Below are 27104 nucleotides of genomic sequence, written 5' to 3'. Positions count from 1 at the left end.
CTGGTCAACTTTGCGGCCTTGGTAGTGCACTTAGGAAGGGACTGCTGAAGTGCAAATGAAACTCGCCTATTGTTTACATTTTGTTTCTTGTATTGTATTCGCACATCTGAAGAGTGACAGGGTTTGGGGGAGAGGGTGTTCTGAGGGTAGTGCAGCCCTTGACTGTCAGTGAAGGCTGCCAAAGACTGCTTGGAACAGCATCTGATAGAAGTTATATGCCACAGTAAGAAAACTTGTTTGTGATTTTGCCCTAATCATGTTCTTACTCAAAAAGTAAATACTGGAGACACTTAGCCTTAGGAAGGTTGCTTTTGTGCCGGAGACCAATCTTTTTCTCTTTTTCTCAGTTAGTAGAAAACGTTAATTCCCATTTCCCCCTTTTAATTCTATGGCCGTAGCTGATAGTTCAGTGCTTAGGCTACTCTTAACATAGATGATTAGGCTACACTGAAGAGAAGACTCAAAAACAACTGGTTGAGATGTGCATCTGTATCAGTTTGCAGAAGTCGGGCTGCTGCTCAAGACTTCAGTGACTTGGGAAATTTAAAAAAAAAAAAAAAAATTTATGCCAAATAAATCCCTCTTGAGGGTGTAGAGTCAGGTTTCTCATTTTTCCCCTCAAAGCTGAAATAGCTAAAGTAGTGTAAGGAAAAACAGAATACTGCTCCAGAGGATGTTAGGTTAGATCTGTCTGCGTGGGCCAACTTCACTGGGGAAGTGTGATGTACATGTTGTTCACAAGCACCTGACCGTACTTTTTTAATTGAGGTTAACAGACAAGGAAATAGAACTTTCTACATGTCCCCTACGAAGAAGGATACCTGCCGGTCGTAATCTGAAGGTGGTGTTTCGGCAGTGATAGATAGCCTGTAAAGGTAAGAAAGACAGCAGCGCATGGGTGCGTGTACCCAAAGGCTTTGTGTCACGTACACGTGGTTGTGGAGATGATGCTTAGAAAATACTGTAGTGAGACACTATTCTTCACCCCCTCCTCCCCCCCCAATTACACAGTAAAAACATCTGGTCACTTTTTAATCACTGTTGATTTGGACCATATCTAAAGTGGTGTCTAGAGATTAAAAGCTTTTAAATTTCATTACCTGTTGTCAGTTAATTTCTCAGTTGTAACGCTTTAACAGAGGGAGGATAATGCTCATCATCAGTGAACTGATGAATATTTCATTTACCACAAGTAAGCGAAGACTTAATTTGAACACGCTCTCCTTGAAGATAAAAAGCCTAACAAGTTTCTTCCCTTCCAGTTTTATTAAATGCATAATGCCACCGATTTTGTTTGGGATGCCTGTCTAGATCTTGTCATCTTTCCATTCTGGAAGAGGCTTATAGTACTTTGAATATCTTACACCCTGTATGAATTAAGTAAGTGAAGGATTTGACAACTGACAAGATACGCAGGATGTCTTGGCATTTAGCTTCAAAGGGATTTTAAGACATCGGTCAACTGTACATCAGTGTGTGTAAATCCAGCCATCAGCTTGAGAATTCTTTCCGCTTTCCGACACTGCTGGTTGTAAGAAGTCGGTTGAAATGCTGGATGTGCTGTGCAGGTCAGCGCTCTCAGGGGTTTTGAAGTTCTGCGCCAGTGCAGTATTGCGAACACAGGCTCTTTGCGTGTGTTTGTAGATACCGAATGCTTTGGCCAGTAGAGTGGAAGTTAGGCTGCAATTGAAGAACAATTTTGATCTGACAATGGACGTTAAATGGCATGAAGTCAAGGGATTAATTTTAGAATACTGAGATGTTTTAAAATCCTTGGCAAGGGATAGAAATATCCAGAATGCACTCTAGAAAAGAATAAAAAGAACACTTCAAGCCCATTTCATTGAAAACATCTAAGTCTTTTGTTTCTTGAATGTGGCTTTTTAAGGCTACATTTGAATAGCTGAAAGTGCTAGAGAATGAGGCTCACTGTTTCTGTACGCAGTAGAAAAAAAACATTTCTCCTTCCAAAATTGGTAAAGTGGGTGGCAACTGTATTGCTATAGTAGAAATAGCCCAGTGCAATGGGATGAAGGTCAACTTAATAACATGGAGGAAAGCTTACTAGTCCTTTTCGTAATAGGGTCATTCTCATGGGTGAAAAAAGCAAGCAGTAGGTAAATTCTGTGGCAAACCGTGAAGTAATTTTCAGTATAAATATTGCAGTATTTCAGTATAATAATTTCAGTATAATTATTCAGTATAATTATTAGAATTAAAAAGGAAAAAGAAAAAAAAAAAAGGCCTAACTACTGTAAATCTGAGTTGAATATGACAGTACTACTTTTTATGCTGGGGAAAAGACTTTAATATGTCTGTGTGATAACTTTTATGACTACTGCAAGAGCTCCTGTATCAATGCGTGTCTGTATGCTGGTGCTAGTTTAGCTGTTTTGATGTCTTAATGTACATGAAAGGCTAGAGCTCTGATGAATTAGCCCTGCAAGTATAAAAAGCTTTGTCTTACTACAACTTTGTTCTGAATAGCACCTCTGTGCCTGAAATCCTGCTCTCTCTAGGCTTTACCTTTGCACAGGTAAGTGACGTGCACGCTTTGCTCCAGAATTCTAGGTGTACAACAAGTTGCCCTAAAGCAGTTGGTCAGTGTTGCTTGCAGGGCCTGAACTGGCCAAGCAGAAGATGCACGTGGTTGTGGTGCAGACATGATCTTCTGGCCATCAGCAAACTCCGTGGAAAAAGGTAAGGACATGGGTCCTGAGCAAGCGTGGCTGAGGCAGGAGCTGTCTGGGGGAGCAGCTCACCAGCTTCCTACCTCTGAGGGAAAACTCTCATTCACTGCAGTTGACATGAACTTTCTTCAGCAGCTGAGCACAAACATTTCCCTAATTGCACTGCCTTACTAGGTGAGAATTGCTGCATCTTCCCATTTCCCAACTCACCTGTTAAGTGATTTTTCTAGAACAGTTTACTTGCCAGGCTGTTTTGGCACATGTTTTTGTCAACAAGCTGTTTTGGCACATTTGAGACCTAGCTTGAGCAGGTCTCCTTACCATAACTGGGGGTGACGCTGACAGCAGAAACACACTGAAAATTCTGTAATGCCCAGATAAGCTTGCCTGTCTTTAAAGTTGGGGTAGGAGAAGGTGACCTACAGTGGTCTTCATTAGTTGTTGGATGCATAGCATTGTTTATGCTGTGTAGGAATTACTGTTGCTAATTTAACTTTGCCATGTTCCCTGCCTCCTGAAGTCAGGGTAACACTTTTTATGTTGTCTGGCTGTGCTTACAAGGGAAAGGCAGGGAGAAGAGTTACAGGAACCCTGAAGCCAGTTTCCATTGCACCCTCTGTAGTGACCTGGGGTATGAGGTTTAGGTGCTACTGTCTAAGAGGTGTTGGATAGCTTTTGACGGAGGCTGCTAGCATAAAAAACTTGGAGAACTTAGTATATGAAAGAGTAAACACACACATGATCATTATATTTAATAAGCTTATGTCTTTACACAAAGAGTTGCTGGTGTCATTTTACAAAGTATGCTAATTTGGAACGGCAACAAATACTTCTTACAAGGTAGTGTCCTCAGCCAAAAAGTGCTTGTCCTGGCAGCCAAATTCAGTCCGAGGATCCTTTTGTAATAATAGCCACCTATTTTAAGAGCTCTCAGTCAATGCACAAGGATACAACTGTTTCGATAAAGCTGTCAAACCAAGAAATATGCATCTTGACTACTTAGCTTGGATGTTACAATGATTAACACTAAGTAGCAATATTAACATGTTTAAAGGCACTTTTTTTTAATGAGGCCCAGCTCTTACCCTTACTTTTGAGGTTTTTTTGCTTTCCTTGAAACACTGATTTTTGTAACAACAGCTATTCACGTTTGGAAAAGTTCAAACCTCACGTGCAGAGGCATTGGTCCTAGAGATCTCTGTCCTAGAGGTACTTCATCAGTCTGTCTGTATCTGAGGTAAACAGCTCTTCAAAAGACTCTGGCTTTCTAAATTCTACCTTAAATACTCATATTAGCAGAGGCTTATTTTTCAAAGCGGTGACTGTGGAATAAATCAGTTGTGAGAGGAGGTCACTGTAATAGAACTCGTATTAAACAAGAGGCTTTCTCTTTATAGCACCACAAATAACCTTTGGTTCATGTGTCAACTGTCTTACAGTTGACCTGCCACTGAAATTTTGAGGGACAGATGTTTATCTGAGTTGTATTGGGAATATTCCAGTTAGCAAATGTACTAAATAAAACCGAACATGTTCAGTTTTGAAAATGTAATTAAATAGTATGCTAAATTAATTACTGCCCTTAAGCCTAGAGAATTGTACCATAATAGTGTCGCACTATCTGCCAAACTTAGCAAAAGGATTGTTTGGTTACTGATCTTCCTGTAGTCCATTGTTGTTAAGCTTACTCCAGTCCAGTTATAAACTTGAGGCATTTTTGTGTCCTGGATAGCCCTGGGTGGAAGGTTACGCAGAGCTCTGTTTCTGTAGATGGTAATGCTTGTCCCTTCTGGGAAAAAGGGGATTATTTTTTAGAGATTAGCTTTACATGAAGGACTTTGAAGTACTCAAATTGAACCACATGATTACTGCAAATCTGATTCAACTGTATGCCCTCACTTAAAAAAAGCAGTGTTTTCTTTTTTTTTTTCCTTTTCTGTATAGATTTTTAGCATCTTTCCTGGCTCTTGTACAACTTATGACTAGCAAAAGGAATAATTAAAGAGTCTTCTAAATTATATTTTAATAAATGCATACCATGTGCTCTTAAGCATTGACAGTTTGAAATCTGGCAGTTCAACTTAGAGAAAGAGTCAAGACTCCCAAAAGATTAATACCTGAGTGCAGAACTTCCTATTCTACAGCTTAATAAGTAAACTAAATACTCAGTGAGAGGTTGTGTGAAATGAAACTGTACAAAAAGAGCACAGAAAAGGTTCACTCTAAAGCACAGCAGAATGCCCAGGTATGGTGGAGCTGTGGGCCAGCCTTCAGGCACCAACGACTGTCTTGCAAAATCAAAAAGAAACTGACAAATTATACTTGAATTTCCTTAACTGAGCAGCTGGCAGATCTCTTTGTGAACACAGCATAAGAAATCCACGTAAGAAGCTCCTCCATAAATACTCTTGTCTTCTACTAGGAATTGTCGGAAAAGCATCTCTGGCTGCTCCCGTTGTTTCACTATAATCAGCTGAAAAGATGAGAGATACATACTTTTAGGATACAATCACACTAAATGGCAGTACTGTTTTCCTGTATCTATTACTGTATGCTGTTGAGGGGGGAAAAAAAATCCCAAAACTAATAAATCTCCGTATTTTGGTAGCTGTATTTATGAACACAGGGGAGAGAGGCTAGTGTGAATTAAGGTTTGCAGAATAAAATGGTAACCATTAGACTTGACTACCTCTGAAAATCTCTTTTGATTAAGAGTTAAGCACATTTGAGATGCTTGTGCTACAATGCATGCTGGAACTCACTGATACGTAAAACCTTCTACAGCTACTGGTAAGTTTTGTCAAAGCCAGTAGTGTTCTTTTGAACAGGTATGAGGAATGAGCTGAGGCAGAGCAAAGTCTTACCTTCATAGTGTAGGGCTTTTGGCTCTGGATATGCTCCAGTATTGACTTAAGTTTCTTAGAAAATGGATTGTCCAGGTCAGGCAGTGATGTCTGTCAGAACAAAAGCATGGCAGGCTGTCATCTTCCAGTTACATCTCTTATGAATATTCATACAAGACTAGCTGCTGATATTTATGATGCAGGTTACTGTGGATTTAATTCTGAACTGGCAGATGCTGCACAAAAACATCTCTCATCTGTCTAAGCCATTTTTCAGTTTAAAATAATCACTGTATGAAAATTCACTATCAGGAGAAACTATTGTGAATTTTAGCAACAACATTCAATAGGATTTTAATATCTGCCACAGTGAAAGTTTAAGAAGGTTTAAAAATGTTGTGAAAGCTCCTGAGTGTTCAGAGTGTAAAAGCTTATTAAGGTTTTATGTATTACTTCTGGCGTCTTAACACCTTCTGCTGGTCACCTGTTTCTGCTTTTAGTTGCATGATGAAAATCTGCCTCATTTGTTTCTCTGATTAGCACTCTTGTCTTACTAAATCATGAACTCTAAAAAAGGGACTAGTCTCCACCTACTCACCGCTTCTGTGCTGATGTGTGCAAAGGACGGCACGTTGAAAAGCCCTTGGATGAGCTCTGGGGGCGTGCTGACTCCCAGCCACAGGAACATACTCAGACCGTTGGCCAGAAGGAAGGCCCCTCCTTCTGAGAGACGTTCCTCGGAGCAGCGGACGGCAGCCGGGACAGCGTCACTCTTCAGATCCAGGCTGTGCTGTGGGGCAAAAATACACAAGAGTTGTAGACTTGGGTCACTTCACGGTGACTGAAGCTCTAATTAGATACTGAAAAGTAACTATTGAAAGGTTTAGTGTGTCTTAGTGGTTCCTTTCCAGATTAGAGGAATTAGAAGTCAAACCTCTTCTTTTGCATTTAATGCACTGTCTGCAAAGTTGGGAGACACTTGCATACCAGTGTTGATCTTTAGTAAAGCTGGCATCTTTTCATTAGCCTGGGCAAAAACCTTGTTAAAAGTACAGTGAGATTCTTAGAGGGTGCTTACATCGATGATAATGTTACTTCCCCATTTTCCATTAAACTAGAGGTTCTACCCTCCCTCCTCAATTTGGTTCAACTAGCAACTACATCACAGTACCACTGTACTCCAGTGTGGTAGTACCACACTTGCCCAGCAGACAGAATCTTTTCTGCATCTGCACAATTATAAAATCAGAGCATACTGAAAATAGTTTTACCAAAAAGGAAAAGATGTGCAAACAACATACTCACAATTGGCAGAAGCTGGGGATAGAAAAACAACTGTGTGTCGGCTACCCCCATAGACGTGACCAGCTGTCGATGGTAAGCTCTCTCATCAGTTGGAATTTCTGGTCTGCCAACTAGCACACAGCTCTTCAGCAGACAGTTCATGTACACTGGCAGCACCTTCATTGCATCCGGAAGGATGAGCTGAGAGGCAGAGAAAGCTTGTTATTTAATATATCCCACGTGCTGGGGAATGAGAGCTGGACTTCCAACATTTAAACAAACCACTGCTTGTTTTCTTTGATTAAAGAGAGAAAAACTAGAAAACTTTTTTATATGTGCTGTTTCAAACAAGATGCGGCAGCTCTGAATGGCTAATACATTTAATAAGAATCCAACAGATGGGTGGGTGTTTTTTCTCTGAACAATGTAGGAGGGAAATGAAGGTCCACAGTAAGTGTCTCTTTGGTGTTGTTTGTAACATATTTGGTCCTCACTAACATTAAACAATTCATTGCCCAGGCTTTTGACTATTGGAAGCATTGCATGGTATGTAAAAGCCTTAGTCTTTCTGTAACTTGAATTGCCTGGACATAAGGGTGAATAATTTAGAAGGAAACAACTGTTGCTTTTACTGGAGCATTGAATTTTAAGTCTCATAATTAGGATGTGCTAATAATTATAATCTATACATTACATTTAAGAAGAAGGAATTGGAAAATACAATTTTAAGGAGATCAAAAGAACTAATCTAGATCAAAGGCCCCCAAAATTGTCTAGAGTCCTTTGACCTTCCTATTAACTTCAGCATTAATGTACAAAATTGCCAACTGTCATTCAAAAAGTGTCAGAAAGTCTTTTTTTTTTAAAGTGCCTCAAAATCTGAAGGACACAGAGCAGTATTTTGAGAGTTGCAAGAAAAATAGAAGTTAAATTCAAATGCTTACAGGATTTGGATTTAGTTCAGCCATCTTTTGAGTATTTGTTTGAAACAAAAAAATACTTTTTGTCAGAAACAGTTGCTGAAAGGATTTGAAAACACCTTCCTGTTGGTTCAGTTAACCTCCCCAAACGTTCTGAATATATATAAAAGAATGGGCTGAAAATAATAGAGGTGTCTTAAGTTGAGAGAATTTTCAAGTAGTGTGGAATATATAAGTAATCAAGTTCCTAGAGCTTCTTACTACCCTTTGGTAAAAAAAGGAGTTAGTTAACAGACTGTTATCTTAATCACTATGGATTTTTTTGACCCCTAGGAGTTTGGCCCCATCTAGACCTCAGCTATTTATCACTCCAGCACACCTGAAAGACCTACATGCAAAGTCAGATTGTTTACTAAGATACAATGTTATTTTCATTTTTTGACAATAACAGTCTTATTTGTAAAAAATTAGAATACTAAAATCTTTAACAACATAAGAAGAAGAAATGAAAGCTTTGTGAGTCAGCACATAATTCCAGCAGGAAGAAAAAGGCTGTCTAAGCTCTTGTGTGTGAATATGATCATCAGTTTCCTCAATGGCATTGTCATTTGTTCCAGAACAACAGCCTCCGTGTGCTGGAATTGCTACCATTGAATCCCACCTGTCATTAATTGTCTTTGAAAGAAAAGGCAAAGTCTGTCCCGAAATTTTCCTTTCTGGCACTGCTGATGTTGCAGGGGTGGTCGTTCATCTGCTGCAAAGCCTGGCTGGGGGAGGACTGAGTTCGGATAGGTTTTACCTGGCTTACTGCCGACGGGCTGGCACAGTTCTTCCTGTAACACGCCAGCATGTGAGCCGTCTGATTCACCAGGATCTCTCTGACCATCTTCAGTGGTTGGCTTAGAATGGCTTTAAAAGCTACAAATGCAGAAGAATAAAAAAGCGTGTTAAAGATGGACACGTACTCTTAAAGTATCTGTATTCTGCTAGCTTCTAATTTTACTAACCTGAGGTCTATGGCTGTTTTTTAGTCTCTTTTACAGACAGCAGCTTGGAAGATGTTTATTCATCTTTGCCAAAAAAAAAAAAAACCCCACCAAACCTCCAACACTATTGATAGAATGTCCATTTCTACTACTGTGCCTATACAGTTTTGTGCATTACATGTTTCTAGCTACCTTCACAACCATTACTTTTATGGCAGTATGTCTAAAATATGCCATCTATTTGTCTTTTCAATTTTCTAATACTTCAGGAGTTGCTCAGGCTCGGAGCAGCAAGCTACAAAACATGATTTCGCACTAGGTAATCACTTCAGCTCCCTTTCCTTCCCCTTCCTCCACCCCAAAGTAAAAAAGGAAACAAAATTGGTCTGTTGTAACTTTACCTGACTTAGCAAAGAAGTTGATCAGTGCATCGGTCTCACAAGTCTTGTAGACATCAGCTAACTGGGAGCTACAATTTAAACCTATATTGTGTATGCGAAGTCGTCTTTGCCCACTTATTGATGTGTAAAGGACAGCACACTGCAAGAGAGGAACAAATTACCATTTATTTTTATTTTAAAAGAAAAAACTTCCATCATGCAAGAGCCACCTGCTTTGTGTGTAAAAGGCATATAATTACTTCTGAAGACAGCCTCGCGTTGCAGTGCTGCGTCAGTGCTTCTGTCATCTATAGGACAAACATACCTGCATTTTTGATGGACGTATACTAGACATTATAGAAGTTACTAATCCTGAAATTATAAAAAATAATAATATGACTCATTGAAAGGCTTATTACTCTCATTTGCTACACACTGATGGTATCATCTGAACACAAGAGAGACCACTGATTGTAAATTTGTAAATCATACTTTGTAATTGTGTAACATTTGAACAGTTCAAATAAATGTATCTCAAAAGATGCCATACAAGAGATGAGAAGCTTGCCCATCACATTCTGTCTTGGTAAAAACAACAGAAAAACTTCCTAATCTTGAAAAGTTGGGTGGTTCTTTTTATGTGATTAAGTTGCTTATGAAGTGAAACGAGGTCCTGCTAACCCCTGTATCCTGCATCTGCCATGAGCTTAGATATTAAAAATTGAGGGTGTAATTTAAGAATTTCCAAATGACTCCAATTCTACTTCAATATATGTTGATACTTCAATATAATGTATGATCCAAAGGCTGCAGGGGAAACACAGACTCCAAGTTACTGTAGTCTGCCTTGCATTAGATACTTCCACAAGTGTATCTCATATGAAAGAGCTGTAAATGCAACATCTACGTGGCACACACATCCCTGTCACTGCTGCAGCATGGCCCTAGGAAGCGATTTCAGACGTACCAAACTGGATGTTTCACAGTAATGTATTCATACAGGCATTAACAGCTGACCTATGAAATGTATTTTTTACAGGGGCAAGCTAAAAGCCAAGCAGAACAGAAATAAAAAGATAATTCCAATGGCTTAAGTTTAAAACCTTGCAAACTGTAACATTTTCTGTCATTAAACAAGAAAAAGGTCATAACTAAACATCTAGAAGAGTAAACAACCTCCCATTATCTGATAATGGGTGGGATACTCCCATTCCTAACAGAAGATGTATCACAAGTCAGTTTGTTGGCAATTTACGCGGAGAAGTATCAATTACTGCCTAAGTGGCATCACAAGTCAGTTTGTTGGCAATTTACGCGAAGTATCAATTACTGCCTAAGTGGTGTTTCCAGGAACTGTTACTGAGGTCCCATGTTGTGGACTAAGGCAGGAAGCAAAGATTTAATTGGCTCTGGAGCAGCCTGGCATTTTCAAGGTCGGAACCTGATACCGTAGGCAAAATTCCTGTGCTAGTGGTGCTACTGCGGCCAGGCTGATCTGAGCCTGCAGGGCCATCCAGTTGAGCAGAGGAAGATGGAGGGCTTTCCCCTCTCCGCTCACAGCCTGGGACCACTCTGCATGGGGAAGAGGGCGCTGCACGTCTCGTCATAATTCACAGAGTACATCAGCACTCACAGCAGGTGAGTGCTGCGGGGCTTCTAGCACTCACTTGCCAAGAGCCTGAGGGAGCAGGGCAGGCAGCTGACAGTTTGCAAGCGAGACCTTTCATTGCACGGGTACCATTGCTGGTGGGTCTTGAGCAGTCCGTAGGGTTGGAAGGGATGTTTAGCAATAGAGAACTGCTCTTGAACAGAGATGTCATACGGAATGCCACCAAAATAACAGTTTCCATATAAGTAGTAATGAATCTTGTACTCCAAATAAACTTATTTAGTAAAACGGAGAAGATAATAGCTGACAAGGTCTCGGTGAGTGTTTAGAAAGCATTTCACTATCCCTGAATAGAACATGCAGTATAGAGGTAGGTGAACACACTAATTGTCATGAGGGGCACTGTTTGTGCTTTTGAGGTAAGATGCGACCTTTGGCTAGTTAATTAAAAACTTTTTTTTTACTAGGGGTATTATGTCACCAGAGTCTGGTGCAAGCTGTGCCTTGCGCCCATCAGTCCTACACCATAACTTTTTTTCTATTACAGCTGCAGAAGTTCTTGCTCATAATTTCATGACATTACATGTAGTTAAGTTTTTTTGTACCTGAATTAAGGCTCCATTGTCTTCATTCAGTTTATCATCATGTTTGAACTCCACTGTCACTGCCTTGTCACAGTCAACTGCTGCCATCTCTACGTCTGTGGTGTTGTTCATGTAAATAGCACCAAAGAAGTCCGTAGCCCTGAAGCCTACAGCCAGATTAGAACAGAACAAACGTGTCCTTTTATTTAAAAAAGACAAATAAAATCGACATTATTCTGTGATTTTCTTTTTATGGTCAGTCAATTTTGCTTACTGAAACAGGAACCATTTTCCCTCAGGGATTTGCAGCCTCAGGGGGTCCCACCAACTGTCCTCGCCAATGGCATCTTTTGACCCTTGGGTGAGAGCAAAAAGCTGTGACTCTGAGACCACCCAGAACCTTTTGTGCTGTTGACGTGGCCACTTTGTGTGTGTATGTTTCTCAAATACTTGCACTTGAGGTAAGAATGAATGCTTGAAAAGTAGACACGGTAATGTCATTTGAAGTATGAAAATGAAGGAACATGTAAGTGTCCAGCAGCAACGCTTTTTTATACAACTTACTTGTAATCCAAGATGCATGCATAATGACCAGAAGCCTTACTTATATTTGAAAATTAATTATTATGGAGGCATACACAGGAAGAACACATTCATGCATTTTATCAGTCTATCCAACTACTTTTCAAGAGGTACATAATGAAGTTAAAACAGTTAGCCTAATCTTACAAGTGATCTGTACAGCACTATATTATTTAGATTATATATTGCCGTATGTATTCATGTTTATTTTCATTCCCAACGGGTACTATTACCTGTACTTGTCCGAACCCTCATTATTGCATCAAATCCGGTCTTTTTTTCTATGTCCTTCCTGAGGTCACTTAAGAACTGTGGGCTGTCGGCATCAAGCTAGAAACGCAAAGCAAAAGTTGCAGTTCACCACCGGGTGGCAGCAACATGGCAGAAACCCAACCCTCTCCCCCTCGCTGTGACACCCCCCCCACCATCAAATCTGTTCTTTTCACATTTAACATCTCTCTTTTCCTTTAAAAAGGGATTAAACAATGTTGACTGTTGTTTTGTTAACAGAAACGATTTTATGGCACAGCCTTAAGAATTCTACAGAGTAGCCTTACTGACTTCACAAAAAAATGCTTTTGCAGGTCAGCTCCTGACACAGAGAAAGTCCCCTACTCCCCAGAGAGATTCTCATAAAATTTTAAACAAACAAGTGGTGTTACGGCTTTTTTGGGGGTCTTTATCATAAGTGGCTTTATCTGTATATAGAGGAGTAATTGACTTCCCCGCTCAGATGCCAGCATATTTAAGTAAGTGGATTTCATTTTAAGATACCAACCAGCTTATTACTGTTTCAAGGTATATATTTGAGCCTGATCTGTCATTCCCAAGTTTGAATTTTATCCCCTGGAGTTTATACGTAAGTTTTCTAGAGTCACTCTACTTTTATGTTAAACACCAAAGCACATGTTGAAATGAAAAGAAAAACAACAAATCCCCAGGTGTTACTATCTGAAAGGCAGGAAACCTGCATCACTTACCTGGAAATTGTTGTACTTGTACAATGTTCCCCCAGTGTACACTGTGACAAGACCCATGGAGGCTACATCCACGTACTGGTTTGGGAAGAGGAACAAATTCACGCAGCAGCCATTAGCCACACAATCCCTGGCTAAGGCCTCGTAAGAATTTACCTGGGGCTGGAAGAGTGTCTGCACAGAATTAAAAAATACAAGTGTCATAACATTAGATACTGTTGGTAGCCAACCACAATCCAAATGTCCACTTGAAGAAAAGAAGATGAAGTGGAAGTTTTAAGTGAGGCATGGATTTGATTAAAAACATGTTGCCCCTGCCCATATACTCGTACGCAGGGAACCAACTCCGTACGTTCTCAGAGAACTAAATCACTAAATAGGCAGGTAGCAAAGGCTCTTGATGGGTGGAATTACTTGCTGCTGGGGGGTTTCCTTTATTGATGAGAATGGCTGCTCTACCATAGTTTGACTTTGGTGTTCCTGTGGGGCCAGTATCAATATACCCATACAATCAGGGCATGGTGAGAATGGGAGTATTACATAATTAAACAACACATCTTTGTAAAAGAAAATAAACAAAAAAAGATCAAGGCTCTATTAGAGAAATTCAGTGTAATAGCAGTCCCTTGTTAACTCAGAGTACAAAATACCTTTTCTTTATCTGTACTGAGTAGTTTTTTGTCATCTCTGTTTCTCAGCTTCCCTGGTGCTTCTGCAGTTGGCAATGAAGAATGGAAGACAAACAATTTTCCAGCACATTCTGCAGCCTGTTTCAAAGACACCATATTGGCATATTTATTACTGCTAAGATAAACAAGCCTAATTTTCATACTTTGTGGTATCTCAGAGAACAGTGTAAACTTTCTGCAGGTTCCTCAGAGCTAAATAATTCATTTAGAGACTCAAAACTTGATGGAAATAAGTCCTTAAACAAACTGGGAATTTTATGTCAGTAAACAACTTAGTCTAGCACACAGATACGTTTGCTGATGCACTGTTACAGTAGTTTCTATATAGGAATCTAAAATCTTGATGGGCAAAACTAGGAGTACCTCTCTTGAAGACTTTCCAGTTGGATACAAGCATTATGCAACAATCAACAAGTATCAAAAGTACAAATACTAAATTGGATAAAATTAATTAAAAGGAAATGTAATTTAACAGGAAAATTATTTCTTTCAGTTCAGGCACACTAGCGTTCACTACATTTTTATAGACAAGCAATAATTACATTCCTGTACTAGATTCCACATTCAAATCTACACTAAAATGCAGGAGTATCAAAAACTTGTGATGAACATTTCCTCCTGTCACTAAGAAATGAAGTAACTGTCAGTTTTATTCAAGTTTTCTATTCTTATTTAGAACTCTAACGAGAACATGGTATTTACTGAGATGACAAAACCCTGAATTCCAAAGAAGAGAGTAACGACAGTAGCAGTACCGCAGGCATCTCTGTACTATTAACAAGCTTTTCCACCAAAATTTAGAAAATCCAGCTTATCACTTACTATTAAGACAGCTAATGGGAATGAGCAGAATAGAATCAAGTATTTCAGCTGGAAAGGATCTACAGCGATCATCTAGTCCAGCTGCCTGACCACTTCAGGGCTGACCAAAAGTTAAAGCAAAGTGAAATGAAAACTGATTAGCAATTCTGAGGTCTTCAAGTATTGAAGAAGTTGGGTGAAGGTGAAGGGAAGGAAGGAGGAAAGAGGAATTTGTCCTTTTCCTGCTCCAGACTTAACCGCACATCCAGGTTAAAACTGCAACACCCAAGACTACAGACACAAATCAGCTTTGGTACTCTTTCTCCTCCAGATCTTAAGATGTTCACAAGATAAAGATATTCCACATTTCAAAATAAGCTATGGCATTCTTCTGGGAAAACTAGATATCTCTTTGCTATGGCAGAAATGCAATTGAAGACAGTATCTTTCTTTTAACAAAGCTGAAATTTAACCCCTAATATTTCAAGCATAGTTATCTTTAACCATGAATGCCAATTTCTTCAATTCCTTTTATGAAGCATTCTGCTGAAGACTGAAAGACTTACCAAATACCTATTTGTCACGATACGGATCAGGAATTACTGACATTGCTTTTGACAAATTTTCTAAAATGTATATATATTATTTCTAAAAGTGTATTAAAATTAATCTCAAATAGGAACACAATCTATTTTATTCTTTTTAGACAAGAATAGTTTTCTTGAGCATAGGTATATGCATATTAATAATCCACAGTGAAAATCCTGACAAATTATAACTTTAAAATACTGAGCTAAATAAAAAGCTTAATTAAGAGCTGCTTTCTTTTATAGCCAATATCAAAGGAAATTTACAATTATGGCCCTTAAGATTGTTTTGTAGAAGTCAAGTATTAGGGAAAAGCATTCTGACAGAAGTGGTAACTACATGTATGTTTTGCACACATACCTCCTGGCAGAATGAATAAATAACAAGAAAACAGGTATTAATTAAATATTTAAGAAACGCATTTGATAAACGTATATTTTCGGTTCAACAAATTTATCGTTTCGGTTCAACAAAGTTCACGCTTTACTTATACACAGCTTGCAGATAAATCAACTATTTTAAAACACCACTGGCTGTTTTCTGCCCCTACAGATCTTGTGGTGAACCATGGTGGCATTCTTTTAATTGGCAGTGCTCCATGGAAATGTCAGCACTTTAGGGGATGTCCCGGACATACAGAAAGCAACTGGGGATGCATCTTGACCTGTGGATTCATTTCCAGCTGTATTCAAGCTGTGAGAACTGGTCAGTTAAGTGGAAACCCTCAAACCCCCTACCCAATTCAGTCATAAATAGTCATAAATATCTCATTTTGCATAAGTAGTCAGCAGAAGCAGAACAGGCAGGGCAAAATCATATCTTCTACTGACGCTTTTCCTGCCTTTCACACATGCAAGGACTGGATATCTGTGCAAACATCCAGAGTATCTATTAGTTCTGTTGCAGTAACGAAACCCTTTTTTATTTCTCTCAAATGCTGAACGAGAAACCAACCTCTGCTCCTCATCTTCTCCTAAACATCCATTCTGTGTAGAATAGACTCTAGGGACTGGTTTCCCTCAATAAGCAAAATCTGGAAACAGACGTTATGCTTCTCAGTGTTCTCATTTTGGCTAAGGCAGTTCAAACGTACTGTCAGAATAACGGAACATTAGTACTGGAAACAATCAGCGACTTTTTTTTCTAATTTCCCATTGTGATTTGTAGGAGGACTTGGGACTGGCTTTTAGCAAACAGAATTTCTGCAGCTTATCAAGTCTTATTAAAGAGAGGAACATTCTAACCTTCAGCGCCTCCATGCCAGCCTGGATGACAGGAGCAAAGATGGTCTCACTCTCGTTAGTGTCTGCAAACATCTCTGGAATCTGGTCCAACAAGCTATGAAAGACGAAAGGATCAGTGTCACAACTGGTAAGCGTATTTGGGATAATCCCCAAACATACCTTGTGACATACCAGGTCTTCACACACGAAGATGTTTTCCATGCAAATTTATATTAAAAAAAAAAATTATGAATTTTGATTGCTCAATTTCTTAGGATTCCAGCCAGAATAAAACAAAATATGAATTTTTAAATGCTATGAGATGCATTCTTTCAAAGCTGGTAACCTAAAGGAACACTCAATAAATAAGAAATAGCTAAAAATTAAGGTGTTCTAGTGTGCTGTAAGGACTTAAGAGTCCTTAGATCATATCCAGGTGTGCATCATATACATTGCAAGAGGAAAAACATGCAACATGGCACACAGCTGCAACCCCCCTCCCATTTTTGAAGAAGCACAGCTGAAGATGCGTGGTTTACACCTGGCCTAAATATGCTTTCAAATTTAGCACTGGGGGCTTGTTAAGATCTCTTTTTCTTTGCCTCAGCGGTGGAAATATATGACTTGAAGCATCTGCTGGCTTCTAAAGTATTTCAGTAAATACATCTACCCCCAAAACCCAGTAACATAATTGACTAAAAGGCATAATGCATATCGTAAGCATTCAGATCTTATTCACATATGGAACAATTATACTTTACTTGATAACAACAGATCGTGATTCCTGAAAGTTAACAAGGAAACCATCCAGCAAAGGAACAAAAACTTCTCCAACATCTGAGACCACCATCATCTGAGGCTGAGCTAAGCTGCTTTTTACATTAAAGAAGTGGAGGACCTTGTTGTAAGTGACAAAACCAACTCGAATTGCTGAGGATTCTTCTTGCTCTTCTCTGTAAGAGAAACAAAAACAACTGATTATAATTCTGAAATTCTGACCTTGCAATAAAAGCATTTTGAAATGCAAGGCTGCTTTCAGATCATTATCTGTACTGGGAGCAACAAAGCAAACAACAACCAAGCAGATGTAATGGCCTCAATCTTTGCCTTAGGTCAAATTAAAAGACCCTGATAAAATCAACTGCTGTATTATTTACTTTTTTAAAAATATGTATTTATGTCAACCCTATCAACTGTGCGTCCCATCCAAGCAGTCAAAAGTCCCTAAGATAAAGAATAAACCATGTTGTCCTCAAAACATGGAAAAGAGAACAGGACAATTATTGCTAGTAAGTTCCCAGGCCAACCAAAGCCAGCAAACTGCTGCTGTGAGCTACACCTGCAGGAATACCACAGGCAGCAGGCTCAGCCTCTGTTTTTGTGGAGATAACTCCTCCAAGCAGTAGCCCACTCTGCCATTAGTAGCAGCATTATTAATAGTACTAGTTAGACCCTTACCAGGTTTAGAGTCCTAAGTTCAGTGAGCTTTTCCCTAAAAGGCAATCCCAAAAATTGGTCTTAATTACTAATAAACTAGCACCTTCTTGTAGCAGGGTGTTCCTCTCGTAAAATGACAAACCAAACCTTTAGCATGAAAAATGCCACACAGAAAGCCTGTGGTACTGGCAATTACTACAGGTCAGCCAGTATGTTCTGTACAGCAACATTAAACATTTAAGCAGCCTACTTAACTTACGGTGAGATGTAGCAAATACCGAGTCTGTAGTCTAAGCTTTTGCATGTTTGGAAGAGTTTCATATTCAAAGTACTGAAACTTGGAAATCCTCATTCAATTCCCAGCTATGCCACTGATTTAACTTACAACCTGAGAGGAAATTATTTAATTTCTCTGTGCCTCAGTTTCCATTTGTAAAAGGGGAACAATGTAAAAGGGGAACAGCAAGAACTATTGTTTAATCTCACCAGGATGTAGAACTATGTACCACAAAGTTCTTTGAGACTGCAGCAATAGAAACCACAGAAATAGAAACCACAGAAATAGCCAAGCTGATTTTATTTTCTATAGTTTATAAAAGATGTCACTCAGAGAAGGTTATGATTGTAAAAAATTTAACACAAAGAAATATGCTGATCGACAAACAGGATACCATAATGCACAGAGACTCATACAGATGTTACTATCACACCAAAAGAATTTAATAACAGAGCCCTACCATAGTATTTCCAATTAGTAGCCACTTAGGACAAAAAATCTACTCCTTCACTCTAACCTCTGAAGAAACAAGAGTGTGTTAATAGTCACCCTGAGCCTTTACCACAGTAAAGCAGCCAGGGTGTGAAAATACTTATCCTCCTAAGGAGTATAAAGCCTTGGCCCCACCAAAATCAACGTCAAGGCCTCCATCCTGTTCCACTGCAACCAACAGATTGCATTTCATGACTTCACAAATGCTTACAGAATCAAAAGTCAAACTGAAGAGGAGAAACAACACAAATACCCTCTTACTGCAATTTTTGTTTATTTTTTCTTACAGCAAATAGAAAAAACTGTCAGCTTTCTTCCTGGCTATCAAATCTGTTTGTCTTCAGAGGGGAAAAAAAAAAATTGTCATTGGCAGTTTCATAAGCTTCATCTAAAACCTTGAGCTTGGGAGAGAAATAATTTTTCTTGTCTACAATCTTTAACTCTCATGTCAGTCTAGAATGTTAATCTACCATTCCTGTTTTGTGGGAACACAGCTGGATGAGAAAGGGGCTACTTTGATCTAAAACAAATCAATATTCTATATTGAACACACTCCATAAAGAAGCATTTTAAATAATTCCTCCAAGATACGCTAACTCAAACAGATGCATCATTTCTGAATGTAAATTTCTAATCATTCCCAGCACTCGGACACTATTTTCTTAGTAACATGATTAACGGGGAGCATTCGGGAGCTTGATGAGGACAAAATATTATTAACTTTCTACACATACAGCGCTTTCCTACTTCAAAGAGAAGTATCCACATCATCCTAGTAGTCCCAAAGTTGTTACACAGCAGGTTTTTAGGACAATTTTTTCAGATACTTCTTTTACCTGTGGCAATCTGTAGTGCCACACTTCATTCAATTTCTTCTATCATACTTTTAAAGATTAGCTGTAAATGTAGCAGCCTATGCCTGTATTGCCTATGCAGCTCACACACTATTTAGTTCTTTCTGAAGTCTAGAATGAGATGTCTGGATCATATGTACAGAAATGCATTCAAATAGGTTTTTTTAATTATGCACCTAAAAAATCATATTTGCACAACTAGTTAGCCTGATTTTCCGAGCTCATAAGCACAATTTCTATAAACACATTTCTCTGTATTTCTCTAAATAGAGTCAGGGGTTTCTGGTTTGGAAACATAAGTTTGAAAACATCTGCTCTAAAATTTCAAGTAAGCAAATAATGTGTTTTCTGCTGTGCTGCAAGTCTACAAAACCACAAAGTTCTTAACACCAGATCTTGAGCCACCTACCTTAACCCTTTCTTTGCTACCTCTAACTTCTCGCTTCGCAGCCACTTTCCCAGGCTTACCTGGCACAGGCCTTTACACCAGTGGCCTTTTTGTGACACAGATTGCTTTGCTACCCCAAGTCTCTTCTCTTAAAGGTAAGAGCACAGGGTGAATTCCCAGCACAGGGCTTTCACCTCATGTGGCAAGAGCAGAATATTTTTGCAGGTGTCTTTGTCCAGCAACAGAAAATGATCACAGTGATCTTTGTGACTCAGCACCAAAATAAAAGTTTCACCACAAATTTTGGTGGAATGCCTTACGTTTTTTTAAAATTAATATTGTTTAAAGACAGCAGACGAGTCTGAAAACCTGCCCTTTCTTTATGTTTTTTATTGCTTTTTTCAGTGGATGTGAAAACCTTGGCCCTGCAAACAAATTATTTAGCAGCAGATCTCCTGCTGGTGAGGAGAAGAATTAATGTGTCTTTTTTGTGATGTAGATATCCTTGTTTTCATTTTTCCTCCACTTTCCCTATTTAAGCCCAGGTGTTTCTAAACTGCCAACTGCTTTTTGTTACTACACTCATGCCTTTTATTATCTTCAGAGTTGTGACCAATCCTGATGGAAAGCTCTGAGGTATGTTCAGGATAATATCAAACACTTGTGTCTCCAGTGTAATCTTCAATGACAAAGTACTCGAGAGATGGCCTTACATGGGCATCTGACAAACTAACCCCCCACCCTGGACTGGAATTTCTTTCATGCACAGAGATCCCAGAAGGACATACGATAAAAGATTTTTATCTCAAGGATCTCGTCTCCCACCCTTCCTCACTTTGCTCTCCATTTCTTAAGTCTGTTCTCCCTCTGCAAGTATTGTTATTTGGAATGCATTTTCTTTCTATATATTCTCCAATGCCTTTATACGCCTTCGCTGAGAAACATCCTGTCTACTTAATTTCTCAGTCTTTCACTGCTCTCATTTAACTATGTCTGTCTGCATTATTTAAACTTTAATGAAAACGACACTAAAAACCATACTAAACTACACTAAAATAATACACTGTCATTAATATGGATCAGTAGTAATACTAATACTGTGTGTTTAATGCTCACAAAGCCAATGTGCTGTATTTCATAAAATGTTGCCTATAAGATTTGTTCTCCTCTCAGATACATACCAGGACAGAAAAGCCTCAGAGCACAGCAAGAAGCTTTAGAAGTTTTGCTAATTAACAATAAGAGCTAAAGATACAAGCCACCAACACTATGGCTTTAGAGAGACTTGCTATTCTTAAGTATTCTGGTTTTGATATTTCCCTGTTTAATTTAACGAGAAAAGCAGCATTGCAGTAAACAGTACTACAACCAGTAAAGTCAAAACTACAAGCTGGGACTTAGCTGATAATACCACTAGAGTTCACTACAAGAAAGGAAAAGAATGCAAGCTACATGTGCAATTACTATGACAGATTCTTTCCATTCATATAGTAAGCCCAGACATTAAAGTTTAAGAACTGCCAGCAATGTTAAAATTAACATTTGGTCACTGTCACCCCCAAAATGCCTGTACTGTAAATTTTGACATTTTCTGTAGCTTGTTTTTACCTCACAACATGCAAAGCTGCATGAAAATTGCAGTGCAGTGAGTTAAGCAAAGCACACTTATGTTTCTTTACCTTGGAAGTTTATCTAGCAGAGTCTTCAGTTCATCACATATGAGTTTAACTAGGCCACTGTTTATGTTTCTGTATGATACATCAATCATGAAGATATAAGCTGGTGGCTTTGGAGGCTTGTTGTTCTACAGAAAAAATGACCATTCACAAAAAATGGAAAATTAGACAGTGTCCTGTTATGTCGAAAAAATTTACAGATGGTACCATAAGGCAATCTACCCAATACGTGTCAGCTTTCTGCAATAGTTACTATTTATGATCCATAGCATTTTTCAAACAACTGAACAGTGTATTTAAAGTCCACCCCTGGAATAAAAAATTATCACTGGAAAATAGCGTCCTAATGGAATAAAATATGTAAAGGGTAACAATTTATTAGATAAGATGAAACACAAACATTTTCTGCTGGAATTCAAGTGTTTAAACAAATTTGCCTTTTGGCTTTTTTCTGTACCCATACTGTTTTTGCATTTCCTATATCAATATGCAATACCATTTTGTTAACGTGAATGCTTAAATTCAGTTTTCGTTAGTATTTGCCTCTAACAACTGTTAAGTGATTTCTAACCAATCTGGAAACAGAAAATACAAGGATTAATTCCTGTGAACTAAAACTAGGCCATATTTTTAAAAGCTGTTCTGTTTACTGTACTTGGATTCTAGTTTCAAAAACCGTATCAAACACTACTTCTAAACTCTTGTATCGCATCACCATTTATAAAGAATCCCTGTGTAATTTCTCACAAATATATGGTAGAAATGAGGACTTGTGCTCTTGCCACATCCGCTTAGCAGGAGCACAATAATGCAGAACAGCTGTTATTTGTTAACATTTTTTGTAGCTGTTCATCCTTGTCATTTGATAAGCACAAAAGGAAATGACTTTTCAGTTCTGGTCTGTGCTGGTTTTGGCTGGGATAGAGTTAATTTTCTTCATAGCAGCTAGTATGGGGCTGTGTTTTGGATTTGTGCTGGAAACAGTGTTGATAACCCAGGGATGTTTTCGTTACTGCTGAGCAGTGCTAACACAGAGTCAAGGCCTTTTCTGCCTCTCATCCCACCCCACCAGCGAGGACGCTGGGGATGCACAAGCAGTTGGGAGGGGACACAGCTGGGACAGCTGACCCCAACTGACCAAAGGGATATCCCATACCATATGATGTCATGCTCAGCATATAAAGCTGGTGGAAGAAGAAGGAAGCGGGGGACGTTCGGAGTGATGGCGTTTGTCTTCCCAAGTAACCGTTATGCGTGATGGAGCCCTGCTTTCCTGGAGATGGCTGAACACCTGCCTGCCGATGGGAAGGAGTGAATGAATTCCTTGGTTTGCTTTGCTTGCGTGCGCAGCTTTTGCTTTACCTATTAAACGGTCTTTATTTCAACCCATGAGTTTTCTCACTTTTACTCTTCTAATTCTCCTCCCCATCCCACCGGGGGGAGTGAGCGAGCGGCTGCGAGGTGCTCAGTTGCCAGCTGGGGTTAAATCATAACATGGTCTTAAATGGGATTTATAAAACAATTAAACCTTTGCAACTTGGAGCAAAATGAAAAATGGGTTATAAAATAATGTTAACTTCTGTAAAACCTAATGACTTAGCATTTCCAGCGTAAGTGTTAATTTTGTAAGAGATTTGTTTTTTGTAACATTCTAGTAAGTCTATGGACAGGTCTCTGCCACAAGAAGACAGACCATACTGGATGACTTACCAAGGAAACTCCCTGATTTAAGCTATATGGCAAAAGCCACTGCACTGAAAGATGCACTGTGATGATGAATGCATCACACAGGGTTACACTCTGGAGTAGAGAAAAAGAACTGTGAAAACGGCACACAGCCATTCAGTACACGAGTTTTTGAAAGTTTAGCTGCCAGGTATCAGCAAAGCTTAACCAAATTTGATGGAGGTACACTGAGGATCCCGCAATGTATTTCTCTAATGCCTCACTACAATTCTCTCCTGTTCTGGGGTTTAACCCAGATTTCAATAAAATCTGTATAGGTCATTCTCAGGGATTTCACTGGATTTTGGAGCAGTACCCTACCAAGAAAGCAGAATTAAACCTGTTCATTTTCTTCATACCAGCAATAATTTGATGGTCTGAGGAAGTTACTGGTATCTACTTCAAGACTTCGTAGGATCCAGTTGCCTTTCGTAACCTTATCATGACCTCAATTCCACTGACAGGAAGAAAATTCTGCCCGGTTTCAGCAAGAAGAGGAAAAATATGTCCATACTGTAAGGCAGATGAAGTCACACTTGCAGTTTAATAAAATGAGCTAAAGTTTGAAAAGTTTAAGTAATTTATGCTTTCGGAAGTATCAAATACAGTTCTCTAATAAAATCAACTACAAATATTTCCAGTGACTTGAGTGGGCTTTGGATTGAGTTCTCAGTGAATTAGTATCAGGAGAGAGAACCCATTTCATTGCAACTTACTTACTGGTCAGAATACCAAAACTACTCTTGCCAGGAAAAGATTACAAGGTCAAATTCCCTTGCTACGGTTTTCAATATTGGGAAGGCAATTTAGGCGTGTGTCTGTCTTCAAAATCAGTAGAAGACATGCATCTATAATGCAACACTGCATCAGAATTTCAACGATATCCTCTAAACAGTGCAACACGCTAGCTAGGACAAAACAAACACCCCAGTTAAAGACTGGTGATCCATGACTTTGCTGCGCTATTTGTTATTCTTACTTTCTAGTCTCATACTCTGCAGCACAAAAGAACAAAACATAATATTGTAAGCTTAAATTCTCCACATCTATCTACATTTTCTAGAATGTTCCTGGACTCTGATATTCAGCTTACAAGTGCATTTACTCTACTGTAGGTATTTAAAGGATTTTGTTTGTTTTGACATAAAATTGTAAATTAGTTTGCATACTGGAAATACTCACTCGGCAATAATCCAAAGTAGCAACATACTCATAAGATCCCAGAGATAGCTCAGGCCTTTCATAGTGGTCTACCCGTCGGCCAATGTGGTCCAGATGTTGAAAGAAGAATGGAGGGACTAAAAGCCAACACAAGAGCAGGAAAAAGCGTTTATATTTTGGGGAGGAGGGGAACAACCCAACAACTTCTTTCAACAGATACAATGTACTAATGTAGGCTCCTCTGTTACCGATCAAGGGAAGAGTTTAAACACTTACTCAGGTTGCAATGGTTTTTTTCTCCCACATTGGCTTAAAAAAACCCAACCAAACAAAACAGCACAACATTCTAGCAATGCCAGCTCCTTTTGTCTTTGGAGGATAGGGCATATTCCCCTATAAATGTCCATATTCTCCTACCTCTACACTCTCAGGCTTGAGTAGGTAAAACTGACCCAGGTCATTTCCACAGGCCTGTTACCCTCAGTGACTATTTTGTTAGTAGATACAGTCTACTCACAGCTTAATTCAAACCACCAGACCCAGAGCTCTGCAGAGGGACAGCGGTAAAAACAGCACTTTTCCTAAAGCCTGTACTGCTTTATTCAAAAATACAACTTCACTGGAAATAGCTCTACAAGGTTCACAACCCTGGCCTACTGTGCGGCACAGTGCATTGGGTACGTTATATTGGGAACCTTCTGCAGCTACAGATAAAAGGTGCAGAACTCCAAAGCATTAAGAAATCAAGTGGGTTTGCCACCAACAATCTATACACAGTTAGTCTAACGGTTAGAGTCACACCAGGGAAGAGTCACCTCTGGATTTCAGTTCTTCTTTCCTCAATCAATATGTATTTAGAATGCTTATTTTTCACATTTTTGCATGTAAAAAGTGTATATATGTGTATGCATGGAGGCAATACCTATCTGGTTTGTTCGCTGTTTTTAGTCCTCATTAAAGTTTTTTTTTAAATGCTTTCTGATTTGAATAAAAGACACTGTAGTAATACAAAGCATGATTTAAAATGACACTGCAACTTAAATGTCTTTCTTAAAATGTTCACAATGCATTTGAATTTCTCTTATTGAGAGTTTAAATTGCTAACAAACTATGAAATTTGTTATCTGCTATGCTTGCACAAATATTTGAGCGTCAGGCTGAAAAGAAGCTGGAACGAGTCTGTCAAGGTTCACATTTCAGAGTTGAAAAGATTACTGTATTAGGGAAAGCACTATACCGCTGTGATCCAGCTGAGGAAATCCAACTTGATACAAATGTCTAGAAAGGCTAGTTCTGGCAAAGATTTGGGATTTAGCCAAGAGCACAAGAACAGTTATGAGTCACATGCAGCACACTTGAACAAATATGGCATGGTATCTTCTGTGAAAACCAACACTTGTCACAGTAAGATTAATAGCTTATTTAACCATTGCATCCAGAGTCACGGACAGGACTACGCTAACATGGTTCTAAATATTTGGTTCTTGCTGGACATTTAGATTTCTTAAAGAAATTAATTGTTTCCATACAAAAGTTGCTTTCAGTTAGCAATACAAGCAGCTTTGTATCCTATATTGACATAATATTTTTAAATAAAGTTTTGATCATATCAGACTGGACTTCAAGAGTCAGCATTATTTTTCATACATTTATTTTTTTAAATTGTACTGAACAAATGTTTCTACGTATTTTTCTTGGGTAGTATTTTTTTTATTTGTGAAATAGGCCTAGTTACTGCATCTCACTAAACTATTTTCTCATCAAGTCTGCAAGTCAAGAAAATCATTTTAGGAATACAGCGTCTTTTATTTTTATGGAATTTGTATGAATCACAGATCAGAGAAACATCACTTACCATCATTTATACAATTACAAAATCCACACTGGTATCTTCTTCCACCTTCAATAAACTGCATGAAGGGACACATATAAGCTTTGCATCTGTTGCATCGGATTGGTCCAGTCTCACCATGGTTTACAACATAAAGAGGTGTCTAGATGAAGAGGTACATGAAGTTATAAAGAGCAATGCAAACTTGAAACCAAATAAAGTAAGCTAGAAAGCTACTGCTCAGGGTTAACCCTTGTTAGAGATCACCTGACCGAGAGACCATTCATTATTCAGCATTTACCGAAAATCTGCAGTACGGTTGGCTTAATCCCACAGGTACCCTGAGGGGCTAAATTTATGAGTTCATAGGCCGTATTCTGATATTTATCAGAAAGAGAGTTAAGGATTCACACCGAAATCCTACAAAGTTTTGAAAGCATTGGAAGTTTAGGGTTCCAGGCTTATTTTTCTCTGTTGAAGGGTTTTTACAGCTTACTAAGAGAAATCTGCTGGAGTCAGGTATTTTGCCTTCTCTGTCAGATCGAGCTTTTCATGAAAAAATCTATTGCTGCTCATCTATTGCAAACGGGTATTTGCTAAGAAAGCTTCTAATATGTTGTCCTAAATGTTGCCCCCCCACAGTGCTGCCATGTTACATGCTATACTAACGTTTAAATCTTGTCAGGGTCACCAGCTAGAGTACAAGATTTAGAAGAAATACTAATATTTATTGAAGGAAAGTACATACAGCAAACAAATACAGTATCTCAAGCACTTGTCAGTTTAATTACACTGACCATGCTTGCTTATAGCCTCTGCCAAAACCCACAGCTAATGGAAGACATTTTCCAGATGCCTCTTTCAGTAATAACTGTGCAGCAATTGAAAGATTCCTGTGATTAAACTTAGTGTTAGAAAAGTCATACTTGAAACAACTATAAAAATGGAAATTTGCTCAATTATTTGTGAAACTCTACAGAGCATAAACATGTTTTGTATTTTTCTTTTTTTCTTACTCCCTTCAATCCCAACTGAAAATCTCTGAATATAAGAATAAGAAAAGAAATCCAGAGTTTGGACACATAACAGATCTCTACAAGAGGAAAA

General features: G+C 38.7%; 1 protein-coding gene across 1 annotated transcript in view; it reads right to left on the bottom strand.

The window, feature by feature from the left end:
• Nucleotides 1-5022: 5022 nt before the first annotated feature.
• SEC24D (SEC24 family member D) overlaps nucleotides 5023-27104 on the bottom strand; it is a 51686-nt gene continuing 29604 nt past the window's right edge. Inside the window, exons 8-22 of the mRNA XM_009576143.1 lie at nucleotides 26022-26160; nucleotides 24188-24303; nucleotides 21284-21408; nucleotides 16918-17109; nucleotides 16178-16271; nucleotides 13506-13622; nucleotides 12859-13029; nucleotides 12112-12208; nucleotides 11318-11463; nucleotides 9125-9263; nucleotides 8537-8655; nucleotides 6839-7018; nucleotides 6132-6323; nucleotides 5555-5644; nucleotides 5023-5163 (exon numbers count right to left, since the gene is read on the bottom strand). Coding sequence (XP_009574438.1) covers nucleotides 5023-5163; nucleotides 5555-5644; nucleotides 6132-6323; nucleotides 6839-7018; nucleotides 8537-8655; nucleotides 9125-9263; nucleotides 11318-11463; nucleotides 12112-12208; nucleotides 12859-13029; nucleotides 13506-13622; nucleotides 16178-16271; nucleotides 16918-17109; nucleotides 21284-21408; nucleotides 24188-24303; nucleotides 26022-26160 — 2058 coding nt within the window. The remainder of the gene's footprint in view (nucleotides 5164-5554; nucleotides 5645-6131; nucleotides 6324-6838; nucleotides 7019-8536; nucleotides 8656-9124; nucleotides 9264-11317; nucleotides 11464-12111; nucleotides 12209-12858; nucleotides 13030-13505; nucleotides 13623-16177; nucleotides 16272-16917; nucleotides 17110-21283; nucleotides 21409-24187; nucleotides 24304-26021; nucleotides 26161-27104) is intronic.

Source organism: Fulmarus glacialis, unplaced genomic scaffold, assembly GCF_000690835.1.
Source record: "Fulmarus glacialis isolate BGI_N327 unplaced genomic scaffold, ASM69083v1 scaffold13544, whole genome shotgun sequence".
NCBI classification, from domain to species: domain Eukaryota; kingdom Metazoa; phylum Chordata; class Aves; order Procellariiformes; family Procellariidae; genus Fulmarus; species Fulmarus glacialis.
Note: the sequence above shows the minus strand (reverse complement) of the source record. Positions and strands in the feature narration are given on the sequence as shown.